General features: G+C 33.7%; 1 protein-coding gene across 8 annotated transcripts in view; it reads left to right on the top strand.

The window, feature by feature from the left end:
- The window catches only part of KLHL13 (kelch like family member 13), a 196,721-nt gene that overhangs the window by 150,894 nt on the left and 26,417 nt on the right, over nt 1-19,410 (top strand). For all 8 annotated transcript variants that reach the window (XM_017516417.1, XM_017516416.2, XM_037734206.1 and 5 more), the window contains 2 exons: nt 17,998-18,130; nt 18,648-18,844. In XM_017516417.1, the coding sequence (XP_017371906.1) occupies nt 17,998-18,130; nt 18,648-18,844 (330 nt within the window). The remainder of the gene's footprint in view (nt 1-17,997; nt 18,131-18,647; nt 18,845-19,410) is intronic.

Here is a 19,410-nt window from a genome sequence, read left to right as displayed (position 1 = left end):
TGGGTTCAGGCAATTCTCCTGCCTCAGCCTCCTGAGTAGCTGGGATTACAGGCACGCGCCACCATGCCCAGCTAATGTTTTGTATTTTTAGTAGAGACGGTGTTTCACCATGTTGACCAGGATGGTCTCGATCTCTTGACCTCGTGATCCACCCGCCTCGGCCTCCCAACGTGCTGGGATTACAGGCTTGGGCCACCGCACCCGGCCCCTGCAGTGAATTTTGTAGTTCCTCACTCACAGCCTGTTTTACTAACATCTTTGTAATGGTTCTAAAGGTTGTATTTAGTTGGTGTCTCAACTCATATTGGCAGTAGTAGCTGTGGAAGTAGAGGTTAGGACTGCTGGATGCAAACCCACTGATACATGTAACAAGTAATAACTAAAATCAAAGCAGGGGACAGAAACACAGTAGAAAGCCAAAAGAATATGAAACACAGCAATCTGGAGCTATTTAGCATAAGGATCAGAAGCCTAAGTACTTTTGACTTTTTTGGACCTTTTCTGACTTCTGTGAGCATTGCTGAATTAGAGATCAATATGATACTGGATGTCCATTAATGTCTTCTAAAGATAGTTAAATTACATCGGTCCTCTTACTATCCTTAGTAAGATAAGGAAAATGTCTTTCTAAATGCATATTTAAAAGAAATATCCCCAGATGGATTTCATGCATATCCCTGATCAAGAACCATTATAGTAAAGCTGTATATAGAATATAATATAATGAGGGATGAGATTTATACTTGCTGTGCATCCTCTGTATTTAAATGTAATTTCACCGAATTTCATTTTCCTTATCTCCAAAATATGACTCTTGACTACCATACCTCTAAATTTCCTTCTTGTTTCAATCTTCGAATTTAGTAAAATCGCATTTTCCTAGTATTTCAGTTTCTAGTTGGAGCTGGGGTCTATCTAGTAAGGTTCGTTGTCCTGTGGTTATAATCAATCAATATGTGAGAGTCAGGAAGGAAAATCTCTCCATCTCCTGGCATCTTAAACCTGTGTAAATGGTTTACTTGTTGATTTTTCAAGATTATGAGGGGAGAGGATAAGGGATCAAACAGATAGGAAAAGTGTGTGAGGAAGAAATGCTTTTGGTATATTAAAGTGTTCTTGCTGAAGAAAAATAAGAAAGACCTCACTGCTATACTCCTGCCTTATGTAATGTTAATAGCAGTCATGAGTTAAAGCCAATTATTTTGGTCCTGCTAATTTTTAAAATTTACTTTAAACCAAACAATCATAGCCACTGTAGTACAGTGAGAGAGATTTAGAACAATGCTTCTGAAATTTTAGTGCACTTCAGAATCATTAAGAGGGCTCCTTAAAACACTGGACACTAGGCCCCAACCCAGAATTTCTGAATCAAAATATCTGGGGATAAGACTCAGAAATGTGCATTTCTAACAAGTTCCTAGATGATGCTGCAGATCAAGGAACATACTTTTCAGACCATTGTTCTAGAGAAGGCACCTTCTCCTGCCAAGAGTCATGGCCTTTTCTTTTCTCCCTATAAATTTTATGTAGGTTATAAATTACTGTTACAGTGGATAAACATTGGAGATAACTTAAATTTCTATCAGCAGTTGAATGGTTACATGAATTATGTTGCATCAAAACTATGTAATACTGTACAGTCACTAAAAAGAGTAATATCTGTACATATTGAATGGAAATAATATAAGATACCAAATAAAAAAGTAACAGGGAAAATGTGATATATCCATACAAGGTAATATGATCCAGTTATATTAAAATATGAAGTACTAATGCATGCTATATCATATGGGTGAACTTTGAAAACATTATGCTAAGTGGAAGAGGCTAGTCAACAAAGTCCATATTTTATGTGATTCCAATTTTATTAAATGTCCACAATAAAGAAATCTATATAGACATAAAGTAGACTAGTGGTTGCTTACAGCTTGGGAAATTGGGAGGATATGAGAGTGAAAGCTAAAAGATACAGAGTTTCTTTTTAAAGCGATAAAAATATTCTAAAGTAGACTCTGGAAATGGTTACAGATATCTGTGAATATACTAAAACCATTGATTTGTACACTTTAAATGGGTGAATTGTATGGTATTCAAATTATATCTCAATAAAGCTGTTAAAAATGTAACAGGGCAATATGTATTGTATAATCCTTTTTATCAGTAGAAAAATTATACAACATATATACATATGAAAGTGAATGTGTAGCAAAAGGTATGGAAACTGATGAATAATGTCATCTTTTGCTCCGTAAAATCTTACAGTGTTTAATTTTATTTACAATGGAAATAGTTTTCTGTATGATAACCTCTGTAATAATACATATATATATATATATATAACAACTGACGAAACAAGTGTAGCTGAGTCTCAGAGCCCTTAGCTCCAGCGCACCTTAGCTTGTTGGTCCAGTCTGAGAAAGAACAGTGATGTGAAAGTAACCTGAAATTTTGTGTTACCTGAAGATAATTTTTCTTCGAACGATATTTTTATGTTGTTATAATATTTCCTGTGGTAGCATAGAGATACCACTCTATATTGCTATTAAAACTCTTGTATGCTCTGTTTAAAAGTGTCTTAAAAATTATGTTCTCATAAATGGAGATTTTTAAGGCCAAACACTAACAAGGAACATTTTTGTATCTAATCTTAGGTGTGTGGTTGTCAAGGGAACAAGCTAGAAAAGTGTTTACTGTGTAGATGTTATCATTGTTTTAAAATTAGCAATAACACAAATTCCAGCTTCAAAAGACATTGAAAGTAGCTGTCAGGGGAACTGATCCATGGGGAGAAACTGTTGTAATAAGTTTCACTCTGCAAGCGTACCCACTGCCTACTTGTAGTGAGAAGGACGTGGATTTCAGCCAAAACTAGACTTCTAGTCATGCCCCTTATTAGCTAGTTATGTGACTTTGAAATAGTCACTTATACTCTCTGGCCCAACTTTTTTATTTATAATCTGGGTAAGAGATTTGAGGATTAAATGTCACAATTTATGGAAATAAGGTGCATAATAAATATTCATTTATTTTCCTTCCACTTGAGCTAAGTGGAGAAGGTCTCACAGGAAATAGAGCTGATCAGAAGTTATGGGTGTACCAAATAAGGTATCCATCTGGTTGGCTTGAGCAGATCTAGCAGGTTTCTCATCACCATTAAATGGCTTCAACAAACTAGACTGTCAAAGACAATTACTGGAAAGTCATTTGATACCTAACTGGCTTGGATTCCTAGAATCTTGAACAAATTCCAGGTTAATCAATCCGTGACTGAATTAGCAGGCCAATGACTTTTACTCAAGTAAGAAAGATTAGGGTTAGTTTAAGTAGTGATTGGTAAAATCAAGGATTATTTTATTTCCCTCACTTCTTGGCTACTATTACATCTGTGGTTATTTCTCATGGAAACTTTCTATTCTTTGACTTCTCTCTATTATTCCAGGTGGTCAGTATCTTTCTCTTATTGTCCTATCCTATGGCAATTCATTGAATCATACACTTCCTAGCAACCTGTTTTTTAAATAACAGCTTTATTGAGATATGATTCACATACCATATAATTCACCCATTTAAAGTGCGCACATCAATGACTTTTAGTATATTCACAGGATTGTGCAACTATCACCACAATTAATTGTAGAACTTTATAATTACCTCAAAAAAAAAAAAACCTCATATTTGTTAGCAGTCACTCCCCATTTCCCCCCCCAACTCTTTCCTCAGTATGGCAACTGATATTGTTTGGCACTGTGTCCCCACCTAAATCTCATGTCAAATTGTAATCCCCAGTGTTGGAGGAGGGGCTTGGTGGTAGGCAATTGGTTCATGGGGGTTGTTTTTCCTTTTGCTGTTCTCATGATAGTGAGTTCTCAGGAGATCTAGTTGTTTGAAAATGTGTAGCACCTCCGCCTTCACTCTCTTCCTCCTATTCTCACCATGTAAGATGTGCCTGTTTCCCCTTCTGACATGGTTGTAAATTTTCTGAGGCCTCCGCAGCCGTGCTTCCTATACAGCTTGTGGAACAATGAGCCAATTAAACTTCATTTCTTTATAAATTACCAGTTCCAGGTGTTTCTTTATAGCAGTGTGAGAATGGATTAATACAGCAACCATTTATCTTTTTCTCTGTTTCCATAGATCTGTCTATTCTCAGCATTGCATATAAATGTAATCATACAATATGTGGTCTTTTGTGACTGGTTTCTATTACTCACCATGTTTTCAAGGTTTGTCTATATTGTGGCATATAACATGCTTCCTTCCTTTCTGTGTTCAAATAATATTACATTGTATGGATATTTTGTTTATCCATTCATTGATAAGCATTTATTTTTTACATACATTTGGCTTTTATGAATAATGTAGCTATGAATATTCATGTGTAAGTGTCTATGAGGCCATGTTTTCATTTCTTTTTGGTATATACCTTAGAGTGAAATTACTGGATCCTGTGGTAATTCTATGTTTAATTTTTTGAAGAACTGCCAGTTTTTCCAAAGTATCTGCACCATTTTATATTCACACTGGAAGTGCATGAGAGTTTTAATTTCTTCACATTCTTACCACCATTTATTAACTGTCTTTTAAAAGTATTATTATAGCCATCCCAGTAGGTGTGTAGCTTTGATATGCATTTCCCTGATTGCTAATGATGTTGAATATCTTTTTATTTGTGCTTATGGCCGTTTTTATGTGATCCTGGAAGAAAAAACTCTTATTCTTGTTCTGTGCCAAGTCACCAGGAAAGAAGAAAACAAACCAAAACAAACAGAAAAAGAAACCCTTTACAGATTTTTTAGCTGGGTTATTTATCTTTTTATTACTCAGTATTAACAGTTCATACACACACACATATTATATTACATATATATGTGTGCATGTATTTATCTATTCATTCATTGATAAGCATTCCTTTTTTCATAGATTTTGACTTTTGTGAATAATGCAGCTATGAATATTCATGTGATATATATATGGATATGCATATATATATATTCTTGATAAAAATTCCTTATCTGATACATGATTTACAAGCACTTTCTCCAAGCACCTTCAATTTTATGGTCCCTTCTTATTCTGCTAACTGCTTTGCCAATCTCCAATCCTTTATCCATTCAGCCAATATAATCTTTGCTTCTGTATTATCTTGGCAGACTTAGTAGGAGAGAGGGTCAAGGAAAATGCCTGGAAGGCTTTGGATTTTTCACTGTTCCCTAAAAATATATTGTTTGTTCATATGTTAGTGTTTTTGTACCCATTACCTCTCCCTGGCCCTTATTTTTCCTATCTGGTAAACCTCAATTGATTTATAATGACCTTTTTATCTTTTAAAAATTATTTATCATTTCTTAATTTTTATTTTAGATTCGGGGGTACATGTGCAAGTTTGTTACATGGGTATACTGTGTGATGCTGAGGTTTGGGCTTCTAATGATTCCATTGCTCAAGTAGTGAACATAGTACCCAACAGGTAGTTTTTCAACTCTTCCCCCATTTCTCCCTTCCCACTTTTAGAATCCCCAGTGTTTATTATTTCCGTTTTTGTGTCCATGTAGACCCAATGTTTATCTCCCACTTATAAGTGAGAACATGTCATATTTTAGTTTCTGTTTCTGCCTTAATTTGCTTGGGATAATGGCCCCCCGCAGTATCTATGTTGCTGCAGAGGACATCATTTCATTCTTTTTATGGCTGTGTAGTATTTCATGGTGTATATGATACATCTTAAATGGTGCCTCTTCTGTTAAACTTTTCTTGACCCAAGCAGAGTTAGCAGCTTCTTCTGTTCAAATATTTTGTCTCTTATAAATATTACCTATCAGTGAGCTCCTTAAGGTCTAGGATCTAAGTTGTTGTTTCTGGATGCCTATGATCAGTACATGATACTGCTTAATAAATGTCCACCTTTTGTATTATTAATTAGCATACTAATTGTCATTAAAATAAATACTACTTTGTGATAAAGAAGCTTTTTAGTTTGATGTACTCCCATTTGACTATTTGCTTTTGTTGCTTATACTTTTGAGGTCTTATTAAAAAATCCTTGCCCAGCCCAATTTCATGAAGCATTTATCCTATATTTTCTTCTAGTAGTTTCATAGTTTGGGATTTTATTTTCAAGTATTTATCCTATTTAGAGTTGATTTTTGTGTGTGGTGAGAGACCAGTTTCATTCTTTCATATGTGGTTATTCAGTTTTCCTGGCACCATTTATTGATTAGACTGTCCTTTCCTCATGTGTGTTTTTGGCACCTTTATAAAAGAAATCACTTGGCTGTAAATACATGGATTTATTTCTGGGTTCTCTATTCTGTCCCATTGACCTGTGTGTCTATTTTTATGCCACAGCCAGACTGTTCTAATTACTATAGCCTTGTAGGATATTTTGAAACCAGGTAGTGTAATGACATTAATTTTGTTATTTTTGCTCATGATTGCTTTGGCTCTTCAGGCCCATTTGCGTTTCAAAATGAAGAGACAACCTACAGAATGGGAGAAAGTGCTTGCAATCTATGCATCCAAAATGTATAAGGAACTCAATAGCAAAAAGTAACCCCATAAATAACCCAATTAAAAATGAGCAAAATGCCTGAATAGACATTTCTCAAAATAAGACACACAAATGACCAACAGGTACGTGGAAAATTACACAACAACACTAATTATCAGAGAAATGCAAATCAAAACCACAATGCAAAATCATCTCCTCTCAGTTAGAATGGTTATTATAAAAAAGACAAAAAATAAATTCTGGTGATGATGTGGAGAAAAGGGAACTCTTATATACTGTTGGTGGAAATGTAAATTAGTACAGCAATTACAAAAAACGGTATGTATGGAAGTTCCTTAAAAAACTAATAATGGAACTACCATATGATCCAGCAATCCCATTACTGGGTATATATCCAAAGGAAATCAGCATGTTGAAGAGACATTGGCACATTCATGTTTATTGCAGTGATATTCACAATAGCTAAGACATGGAGTTAATCTAAATGATCATCTACAAATGAATGGATAAAGAAAAAAATTTATATCTACATCTGTATATAAATGTGATATAGATAGATAGCCAGATATAATGGAATACCATTAAGCAATAAAACAGAATGAAATCCTGTAATTTTTGGCAATATGGATGAACCTGGAGGACATTATGTTAAGTGAAATAAATCAGGCAACGAAAGACAAATGCTGCATGTTCTCACTCATATTTTGGAATTTAAAAAAGTTAATCTCATAGAAGTAGGGTATAATAGTGGTTACCAGAGGCTGGGGAGGTTCAGGGAGAGGAGAGGACTGGGAAAGATTAGTCAATGAGTACAAAGTTACAGTTAAGAACAAACTTTGATATTCTATTACACAGTAGATGACTAGTAAAATAACACTGCAATGTATATTTCAAGAAAGCTAGAAGAGATTTTGAATGTTGTTGCCACAAAGCCACAAAGAAATGATAAATGTTTCAGATGATGGATATAGTAATATAATGATCAAATCATTATACTATATATACATGCATTGAAACATCACATTGTGCTCCATAAATACGTACAATTATGTGTCAATTATAATTAAAAATTAAATTATAACAAGAAATAATGCATATAAAGAACTTAGCCCTGGGACAGAGAAAGTACCCAGTGTGCTTTTAGTGCTGCTATTGATATTGTTTGTGGGAGAAGTTAATTTGGATGGGAGCTTATAAATCACTGTCATATTTACTTTCCCCATTGATATTTGAAAAAATGCTATGAGGTAGAAAGGCAAGAATTGTTATCTCTATTTTATAGATAAGGACACTGAAGCTCAGGGAGATTAGGAGGCTTGCCCAAGTTCACATAGCCAGTAAGTATTAAATATTGAGGCTTGAACTCAGATTTCAGATGGTATAGATTTGTATTTATATTTCTACTAGTCTTGCTCTAAATTGTCTTACCTTTTAAAATACAATGTCTAGAAATATTGTGTTCATTAACCATAAGTGTAAAAACATGTATTAGCAAGGACAAAAGATAGTTTGGAATGAATGATATAATAAATATTTTATTCTTGATAGAAATAGCAAAATTATGCAGAATGTCTTCTTGCTGGCCTGCCCTTCTTCCCTTACCCTACTGAAAAAAAACAAACAGAAAAATGTTAACTGCCAGTTAAAAACATCCCTTTCATCCTTAAGACCTGGAGGCCATAACTAGGGTATCAATGCTTCAGCTGGTGGCAGTGTATATTCATTATAGAATACTTAGGTACAGTATATGGAAACAAATCATTTTCTGAACACTGGCGTTACTTACTCAAACCTATTAAAGTTGGAAATGTCTCATTGCTCTGGCTATGTAGGCTTCTAGTTGACATTTTCTCATTTTAAGATTGGTGCCTATTGAACTGCTCCGCTTGTGTTTTCCTCCCTTATAGCTATTTACTTTACTTGTTCATTTTTAGTTCTAAAGTCAATGTAAGATATCATTTTATAGTCTTAAGTTATCATCTACCTAATAGACTATTAAAGAAAGGGGTTATTTTAAGAGCATATACAGATTAACGTATGTTGCCTTTCCCTGAGTTAACTTCTCTGGGTGTTTGTCCTGAGGTGAATGTTTGGGTTGCTGATAATGTCATGTTGATGAACTGTATCCTATTTCTAAACATTATGATCATAAAATAAAAAACTTTAAAAATATATTGTTAATACGTTGTTAACATAAGAAATAGAGGTATAATGATTAAGATAATTTACATTTTATAAAATAAGAGTTCAAGTAGTCTAGATTCCTGTAGATTTTATGAAAATGATACTTTTAATTTATTTTCATTTCTGGAATCACAGCTAGAATATAGGGAAATGAGTCTAGTTTTTCTTGGGCATAGCTCTTGGGGCACTGAGGTTGGGGTACAATTAATTATTATTATTATTCTAACTGAGTATGCATCTATTTTTCTAACTGAGTATGCATCTTTAGGGTAAAAGTTGAAAGACTGTCTGACACTTTCCCTTTTTAGGCTACTTTGGTGTGTTCTTGTCCTGCTCTCTCAATTGAGTATTTTTGGTTATTTGCAAATGTTGAAGTGATAGAGAGGGCTAGCACATACCAACTTGAAAGTCAAATATGCTGTAATACACAATTAGAATTTCGGATTGTTGCTAGTATATAGTAATACAGTTTGTTATTCATTATTGATCTGCCATTGTGCAACCTTGGTAAACTGACTTATCGGTTCTAGGAGTTTTGTTTTGTTTTGTTTTGGTAAATTCTATAGGTTTTCCTACATAGACAATCATTTTGCCTACAAATATTCCTTCCTTCCTTCCTTCCTTCCTTCCTTCCTTCCTTCCTTCCTTCCTTCCTTCCTTCCTCCTTCTTTCTTTGCCTTCCTTTCTTTTTTTTCTCCTTCCTTCCTTTCTTTTTTTTTTCTTATTTTCTTTTCTTCTTTCTTTCCAGTCCAATGCCTTTTTTTCCTTACCTTATTGCACTGGCTAAAACCTCCAGAAAAATGGTAAATCGAAGTGATTAGACTATACAGTCTTGCTTTGTTCTTGATGTTAGGGGGAAAAGCATTCAGTATTTCACTATTAAATATGATGTTATTTGTAGGTTTGAGGAACTTCTGTCTTATTCTTAGCTTGCTGAAAATTTATTTTAATTTTTTAATATTTTTGAGACAAGGTCTCATTCTGCCACCCAGGCTGGAGTGCAGTTGCATGATTTTGGCTCACTGCAACCTCCATCTCCCAGGCTCAAGCAATCCTCCTACCTCAGCCTACTGAGTAGCTGGGGCTATATGTATGTGCCACCACACTTGACTCATTTATTTTATTTTTTTTTTGTAGAGACAGTGTCTCACTATATTGCCCAGGCTGGTCTCAAACAGCTGGGCTCAAGTGATCCTCCTGCCTTGACCTCCCAAAGTGCTGGGATTACAGGCATGAGCCATCACATCTGGTGAGTTTATTTTTTTAAAAAAATTAGGAATAGATGTTGCATTTTGACAAGTGCCTGTTTTTCTGTGGCTATTGAGAAGTGATCTTAACATTTTTCTTTTTCAGTCTGTTAATATGGTGATTTATATTGATTAATTTCTGATTGTGAAAACAAGCTTGCATTGGAGGTATAAACTCTTCACTTGGTCATGATGTATTATTCTTACATATCACTAAATTTGGCTTCCTAAAATTTTCTTGAGAATTTTTACATCTTTGTGCCCAATAGATTTTGATCTTGGCTTTCTTTGATTGGCTTTGTCTGGTTTTGGTATTAGAATAATGCTGGCCATGTAGAATAATTTGAGATATATTCCTTCCTCCTAACATTCTGGATTTGTTTGTGGGGTATTGGTGTTCTTTCTTCCTTAAATGTTTGATAGATTTAACCAGTGAAATCATTTCAAATTAGAGTTTTCCTTGCGGAAAGATTTTTAAATTAAAATTTAATTTTATAGTAGACGTGTGGCTATTTAGCTTATCTATTTCTTCTAAAACTTTAGTAGTTTGTGTCTTTCACAGAATTTGTCCATTTAAACTGAGTTGTCAAATTTATTGGCATTAAGTTGTTCATATTTCCTTATTATCCTTTTAATACCTGTAGAATCTCTAATTATGCCATTTCTATTAATCCTGGCATTGGTAATTTGTATTTTCTCTCTTTTTCCCCCAATCAGCCTTGTTAGAGTTTTATCAGATTTAAGAGTCTTCTCAGAGGAACAGCTTTTGGTCTTATTGCTTTCCGTCTGTTTTTCTGTTTTCTATTTCATTGATTTCCACTATGATCTTTATTATTACAATTCTTCTGTGTAATATGGGATAAATTTGCTCTTCTATTTCTAGTTTTTTAAGGAGAAAACAGATCTTTCATAGGAGATCTTTCTTCTTGTTTAATATAGTCGTTGACTGATATAAATTTCCCCTAAGTACAGCTTCAGCTGCTTCACAATTTTTGATGTTATATTTTCATTTAGTTCAAAATGCTTACTAGTTTCTCTTTTGATTTCTTCATGGGTTATTTAGAAGTATGTTTTAGTTTCAAAACATTTGGGGGTTTTTCAGAGATTTTTCTGTTTTTGATTTCTAATATAATTAAGTTGGGGTCAGAGAATATATTAAGAGTTTATATGATTTGAATCCTTTAAAATTTTTTAAGACTAGTTTTATGGCCCAGAATGATCTATCTTGTAAATGTTTCACATATGTCTGAAAATAATTTGCATTCTACTGTTCTTTGGTGAAATATTCTGTAAATGCCAATTAGGTCAAGTTGGTTGGCAGTGTTATTTCAGTATCCTTGCTAATTTCTGTATATTTGCTGATATCTGTCACCTTTAAAATAAATTATTAAGAAATCTCCAATTATAATTGTAAATTTGTTTATTTGTCTTTGCAATTTTCTCAGAGATTGCTTCATATATTTTGAAACTCTGCTATTAAACATACAAACATTTAAGGAATTTATGTTCTCTTGGTAAATTGACCTTTATTATGAAATTACCTGCTTCACCTTTGGTACTGTTCTTTGCTCTGAGATCTATTTTGTTTGATATTGTAGTCATGCTAGCTTGATTTTAATTGGTATTAGCTTTGTATATATTTTACCATCTTTTCACTTGTATTTTTGTAAATTAACATACATTAAAAGTCAATTTTTTGTTAGTACATACTTTTATGAGTTTCAACATATATGTCATTTCATTTAATCTACAAAATTATGACACAGAAACATTCCATGACCTCAGCATACTCCCTCATATTACCCCTTGGTAGTTATACCCACCACCATCCTTAACCCTGGAAACTACTGATTTATTTTTATTTATTTATTTTCTACTGATTTATTTTCTTTCACTTTATTTTTGTCTTTTGGGCAATGTTACATAAATGACATTATATAGTCTGTAAGCTTTTGAGGCTTCTTTTACTTAGTATAATATTTTCAAGATTCATTCACTTTTTCGTATGTCAGTAGTTTGTTCCTTTTTGTTATTGAGCAGTATTCCATGGTATGGAACTTTGTGAGGTCTCTTCTCCATTCTCCTCCACCTGGACCATGTCCGGGATTCTTTCCAGTTTCCACGGCTCTATTTTGGCTCTTTGGCCTGAAAGCTGGGGGCCTTATTTTCCGTGCTTTGCCACACAGTTATCATAGCTGCACCCATATCTTGGCCCAAAGATAAAGAGAGAGGAAAAACATTGGCTATTCACCACAGAAGGGCAATCACAGCTTCTCTGATCAAGGAGAAAGGTTTCTCTTTCTCAGGGTTTCAGGCATCTGCCACCCCCACTGTCTCCACTGTCACTCTTCTTGCCACCAGTGCCTTGAAATTGCCATAGGATTGGGGCTCAAGAGAACACACACACAGAGTGAGAGAGAGAGAGAGAGAGAGAAGAGAGAAGAGAGAAGAGAGAGAAAAGAAAAACTGGATTATCTCCATGCTCTCTGAGCTTTAAGAATCTTTTTCTTCTTTTTAAGACAGAAGTAGAAGGCTTCTCCTGGAGCTTTTTCTGTCTCTTGTCAGGTGACTATTTCCAGGTTCTATGATGTCTTAAGTCCAGGTCGGGTATACTAGAAAATATAAGGTAGGGGCTGGGGTGGGGTAAGGACTCCCATCAGGTTGGTGGATGTTTACATTCTGATTTTATTTCCCAATTCATCTGCTGTCATTAGCATGTGGTTTTTATTTACTTTTAAGTTTTGTGAAATATCACCAGGCCAGCATTTATTCTAGAGCAAACTTTCCCCCAGTACTGAGGCAAAATCCTTTTGAGTACTCTACCTAAGGCCCCAGCCTTGTAAGGTTTCCATTCTTATGATTTGAATAGAAACTACTTCCAGCCCTTTGTGAGCCTTGGAGAGTATTCCTTGTCCACCTTTTTGGTGTTTTTTTTTCTGCAGATAAATATGCTTATCATTACTCGCCAAAATACTTGAAGGTGACTGCTTTTTGATCTCTGGAATCCTCTCTCTGTGCTGATCTCACTTCTTATATTCTGTCCTATCTGCCTCGATCTCTCCAGACTCTCAGCTCTAGGAGAATACTAGGTTTTGCCTTTGTTCCCACTCACTGTACCTCTATCTGCAATCTGTAGGCAGTAAGTTTAGACAGTCACAGGGCTCACCTAATTTGTTTCTCATCTTTCACAGATCCTTTTCCTTCAATGTTTTTAAGGTTTTTTTTTTTTTCATATATTTTGTCTGATTTTAAAGAGTTTCAGGAGGTGATGTAAATCTAATCTCTCTTACTGGAAACATAAATGTATAGGATATAATTGAATAAGAAATGATGAAATCCAGACTAAAAATTCCTAATTATTTTAGAGATGGTTGTGTGAGAGATAGCTTTACAAAGGAGGTCAAATTTGGACAGGTGTGGTGGCTCACATCTGTAATCCCAGCATTTTGGGAGGCCGAGATAGGTGGCAGTTAGGGGGCATCCTTGAGACTAGCCTGGGTAACATGATGAAATCCCTTTTCTACAAAACAGCAGCAATAAGGAGGTCAAATTTAAACTAGTCTTTGAAGGAGGGAGGATATTCCAAGTGAAAAATAATGGCATCAATAAAAGTACTGGAAAAGGAGTAAGCCTGGGTTTTTTTTTTTTACCAACGAGATAGTTTGGAGAATGACCTGATAAGATGGGTCAGAGTATATAGGGAACTAATAAAAAATAAGGTTGGGATCAGATCAAAGAAGTCTCTGAAAGCCAGAAGTTGTGCTATAACGCAGTGGTAGAAAGCCTTTAAGACGTTTTTAAAGTCTAAGCAGACTTTAATAATGAACACAGAGTTTACAATTAATATAAACATTTATGTCCAGCCTATATATTTCTTTTAACTTAAATGCATCTGTTCCTTTTTCTGTCATTTGAATAAAATGAAGAGTGGCCTCATAAAACCATAGCTGGTATTGTTTTTATCTAATACATTACATTTACATAACATTGGAGTAAAGCTATTTCTTAACTTTCTTTAGTTCCTTAATCTTTGTTCATATAACATATTTTCAATTGTAATTTTCATTATTCTTTTCAAGATGCGTCTTTTTTCTCTACTTCCTTTTCAAAATGACAATGATCAAAACTAGAATTACTAAAATGCTAGTAAGTTTGTTCTAATGTAGAATTTAGTTGAATGATTTGTTTATCAGATTCCTTTTAAATACCTGACAGTATCAGTGTAGATTTTTTCACAATAGCATTATACTTCACTTGAAAGCTATTGACATCCAATTTTTATACAAATTATTCATAGCTTCTCTGATTTCCATATTACAATCCTGTAATGTCAAGTCATATTCTCTTCTGTTTTAATATGATCATTTTAAAATTTATCAAACTCATTATTATGTTTCAGTCTTTCTTTGTTTCCTGGTATTAGTTATGTATCACTTTCTATTTAATAAAAGTTGAAGTTTTGATACATTGGGTAAGTTTAATACAGAGAAGAGAAAAAACATATTTTTAATGCTATTTTTCCAGTATTAAATAGCATTAAATGATGTTATTATTTTCCAGGATATGGAGAAGAAAATAAAGAAAGATATGGGGAGATTTATAGTCTTCTATAAATATTAAAGGGAAATATTAAATAAATTGAGGACAGACAAGACCCTCTTAAATCAAACACAGAGACAGAAAAATAGAGTACTAAGATAAGTTTTGAGATAGAAAGACCAAAAAGATGATGAGTTTAAATCAATAGAAGCAGTTTTAAGGACACTCTGAAAAACTAATTGGAAACTGAACAATTTGCCTAAAGCAGAGCTGCATAGGTATATGGAAACAGACAAAAATGTTTATATAAATCTGTTGAATGAGTACAAATTTGGTGAAGGAAAATGATTTTATAGTAAAAGGACTTATTTTGAATGTACAGGTATTTTTGAAAGTCTTCTTAAATAGGGGAAAATATTTATGAATGAAAGCAAAAAGGAGATATATAGAAGGCAGATGATAATTGTCGAGGATAATGAATCTCTCCCTTTTTCTTTTAATGTATGCATACTCCACTAGAAGATTAGATAATAAAAGTTCCTTAGAGAAACTACGGCCTTCTTGTATACAACAATGTGGATAGTCAGAAGGAGCTTCATTTTAGACAGAACTGGGATATCTAGAAAATTATATACAAACAAGATGTTTAGAATTTGTTTAAAAACAATCTGAATTGATAGATCTCATTTGGATAAAGACAGACATAATGTGGAATAAAATTCACTAATATGAAATTGGATAGTGGGGTTGTTCGTTTATGCATATAAAAATATAGGTTATGAAATGTTTTAAAAGGGACACTATATGTTGTGAAAATAAATGTAAAACTTTACAAAAGCAGAAGATTTGCCAAAGGTATAAATTAAGCTTGGAATAGAGGATACTCCAGATTTGTTAAAAATACTCTAGTTGCCTCAACTTCTTTTCTTTTGAGACTCCAGATTATGTTGAGAAAGGTTAAATGATTAAAAAAAAAGATAGCATAAAGGGACGTAAAATAATAAAATCTGTGAAAAGGATAAAAGCTCCTGGTGTCTTGGCTGAGCAGAGCTGTGCAGATCCTGAGCATTGAGTACATACCTCCACAAGCAGTTTGAATGGATTGTGGACAAAACAAGAAATTACACAACTAACGATACTTAGCTACTCTTTTTTTCAGAGGGAAAAAGAAGTAATACATAGTAGGAATGGAACCTACTGACATTATTCAATTCCAATTGTAAAATATTTGCAGGAATATTTTAAAGTCAGGAGGGTAGCAGATAAGCCAAGAAGGCTTTTTTTGTTTGTTTGTTTTTGTTTTTTAGTGGAAGAAAATAATGGATCAGATACAATCATTGCTTTTGACTAAATAAGCCATAATTGTTTTTTAAATATATTATCTATGTATGCTTTAGAGAAGAGGAATAAAATCTATTTGATGAATAAAAATAAAGGGGGGATACAGTACCTGGGCTCATTTCATTAGTATCTTGGCATCCCTCTCTCTTTTTTAAAAATTATACTTTAAGTTCTGGGGTACATGTGCAGAACATGCAGGTTTGTTACACAGGTATACATGTGCCATGGTGGTTTGCTGCACCCATCAACCCGTCATCTACATTAGGTATTTCTCCTAATGCTATCCCTCCCCAGCCCCCATCCCCGACAGGCCCCGGTGTGTGATGTTCCCCTCCCTGTGTCCATGTGTTGTCATTGTTCAACTCCCACTTATGAGTGAGAACATGTGTTTGGTTTTCTGTTTCTGTGTTAGTTTGCTCTTTTTACAAGATGAGTTATTATTATTTTACTTCTGCTTTTCTAAATAACAGAGACAGCAGATGAATTAGCAATGGAAAATAAAAATAGTGTCATAGGGGATATGTTTGCGTTTACAAAGAAAAAGGGGCATTTGTGAAAGATTTGATATTTGTTAACATAAACATGTCAATCATTGTTGGAAAAAGAAAAATATGAAATATAATCTTTTTTTAAAGTGTATGTATAATGTATAAATATTTTGGAATAAAAATATTCATGTCTTTCCCTAGAGGGAAAATGGCTAGATCAGATCATCTCTTTTGCTTTAAAAAGCAATTTTAAAATTAAAATGAGAAGCTTAACTGGGGTTTATATTACACATATGTATAGGATCAATATTTTAAAAACTGCATTCTTAGTATGTTATGCCTTTTTCTCTTTAAATCTGTGAAACATAATCTTTTATTTGAAATCATTAAAATATGAAGGGGACAGAGTAACCCATGCTATTGGTTCTTATTGTATTACATTATTAGAAAGCATTTGTGTACCTGTCTTCCTGATTTTTTATAATGAAACATTTATATATTTGAAACTACAGACTCAATCTTGCTGAAATTTTCATTTTTTGCATCATTATTAAATTGTATATTGTCCCCTTTTGGTGCCTGTCATATCTTTTTTGTTCATTATTCTTAATTGACAAATAAAAGTTATATATAATTTACCACATAAAACATAATATTTTAATCACATCATGGTAAATGAGGTATCCATCCCTAAAGCATACATCTACCGTGTACCCACAAAAATTAAAAATAAAAGACAAAAACTGAAAAACATGATGTTTTGAAATATGCGTATGTTGTAGATTCAACCTGTTATAATCTTAAAAGTGACTGTCATTCTTCTGACTTATATCAATAGAACAACTGTCTATTTGTCATTCGTTGAGACCATCAGGGTGTGTTGGAAAAGCTAATCAACAGGAATTCTTCTCGAACCAGAGCTCTGTCTCTCCTCTGAATTGTGGCTGCACGCCTGTTAATTCTTCACTAGACCTTTAGGTATTTGGAGACAATTAAGTCTACAAAAAAGACAATTAAGTCTCACACAAAAAAATTTATCTTTGTTTGGGGAAAAAAAGAAAAGCCCAGGTCTCCTGGGCTTTTCTTTTTTTCCCCAAACAAAGATAATTAAATCTCAAACTTGAAACTTGAAAGATAATTGGTCAGGCAGCAGCAATGTACTGAGTATAGGCTTCTCAAAGAGATGAAACAATACAATTAGTAGAAAGAATCCCTGTTGTGTACTTAATACAGTTGCTCTCTACTTTTCTTTCTTAACCTCCCCTAAAACAAAACAAAACCAAGATGCTTCAGTTAAGCACTATAATGGAACTATTAAATTATCGTGAAAAGATATGTTGAACAGTCTAATACTCATCTGCAGATGGGAAAATAGAAGTGCACATTGTAATTATTTTTCAAAAGAAGGTAAAACCTGATTATTGTGTCAATAAGCAAATGTATATACACTTAATCATTTTTATCCTAAATTAGTTTTAATTTCATCCTATTCCTGCAGTGAAAGAAAATATACATTGTCATATATCTGGAAAGTTGTACAGTTAATTTTTCTTCTCCTGAGTAATTATTCTGTTGGCTTTATGTTCCAAATATGTTGCCCTACATTAATATTCAAACAGAATTTTAGCACACAAAGATTTGTAACCTCGTTTTACCTTGATTAGTGACTCAACTCATGTTCTTGTTGTAGGGCTTTGACCAGCTTCGACTTGAAGGATTGCTTTGTGATGTGACCCTGATGCCAGGTGACACAGATGATGCTTTCCCTGTGCATAGAGTTATGATGGCATCTGCTAGTGATTATTTCAAGGCTATGTTCACAGGTAGTTTGCCTTTTAAAACTCTGAAACCACATTAAAACAATATGAAAAATCTGTGTTTAAATCTATTTCTAACATGAAATTTAGTTCTTTTGGAAACAGCTTCAAAAGGAGTATACAACAGTATGTATGGTTTTCGGTGGTGCTATTTTAACATGGAAAATTGATGTACGTTTTTCATACTGTCCATCTTTATCTCAAAGCTGTTCTTTCTCAAGCTCATATCTGCGTGGGCCATCAGAGACTCTGTGTCTTGCTAATACAGTCTTTACTCCAAATCAAAAGATAGGAAGTGAGAACATTTTGGAAGCACTTGCATCATATATAACCTCCATTAGTATAGAGATTATCCTTTTTAAGTACTTTTTTTTAAAACCATAAAATGTGCAGCAGACTGACTCTAATATGACTGCTTATATAAAATAAGACTGCCTTTGATTTTATTGCATCTAATTAGCAGCAGAAGTGAGTTTGACCATAATTATCCACCTTCATTTAATTGAATGTCCTTTTATTTAAGGTGGAATGAAAGAACAAGATTTAATGTGCATTAAACTTCATGGTGTGAGCAAAGTCGGTCTAAGAAAAATTATTGATTTCATTTATACTGCAAAGCTTTCTCTTAATATGGACAACCTTCAAGACACGCTGGAAGCTGCCAGTTTTCTACAGATTCTGCCAGTTTTGGACTTCTGTAAAGTATTTCTTATATCTGGGGTAAGATATTTTCAAATCTGATTTATCCTGTGGTAGACTCTCATGTAGCCTGTTTAGATTAGGACTCATAAAATCTGCTGTGCAAGCATGTGAAACTTGCCATTAGAGAGATGTGTCTTATAATATATGGTCTGTAAGCAAGATGAGATTGAAACAGGTGCATTTTTATGAAATAGAATTATTTAATATAAGTCTCTGTGTAATCAAATGACATTAGATGCTAATAATGTTTGATAAAGATAAATACTTCAACTGTTTGATAATGGTATATACCATAATCTGGTTTTATTCACCTTAATGACTTTATACAAGCAGACTTCTTAAATGTAATTCAATGGAAAAGTAATCTGAGCTTCTAGAACTCTTTAAAATGTCTTCCTTTAATATGGGATCTAGATCTCAAGAAGAACTAATACCTATGGGCAAATCTGTAAGAATGTGAGTCTTGGCCGGGCGCGGTGGCTCACGCCTGTAATCCCAGCACTTTGGGAGGCCGAGGCGGGTGGATCACGAGGTCAAGAGATCGAGACCATCCTGGTCAACACGGTGAAACCCTGTCTCTACTA

Source organism: Cebus imitator, unplaced genomic scaffold, assembly GCF_001604975.1.
Source record: "Cebus imitator isolate Cc_AM_T3 unplaced genomic scaffold, Cebus_imitator-1.0 Scaffold585, whole genome shotgun sequence".
NCBI lineage: Eukaryota > Metazoa > Chordata > Mammalia > Primates > Cebidae > Cebus > Cebus imitator.
The sequence above is the reverse complement of the archived record's forward strand: the minus strand, read 5'-3'. Positions and strand labels throughout refer to the sequence as shown.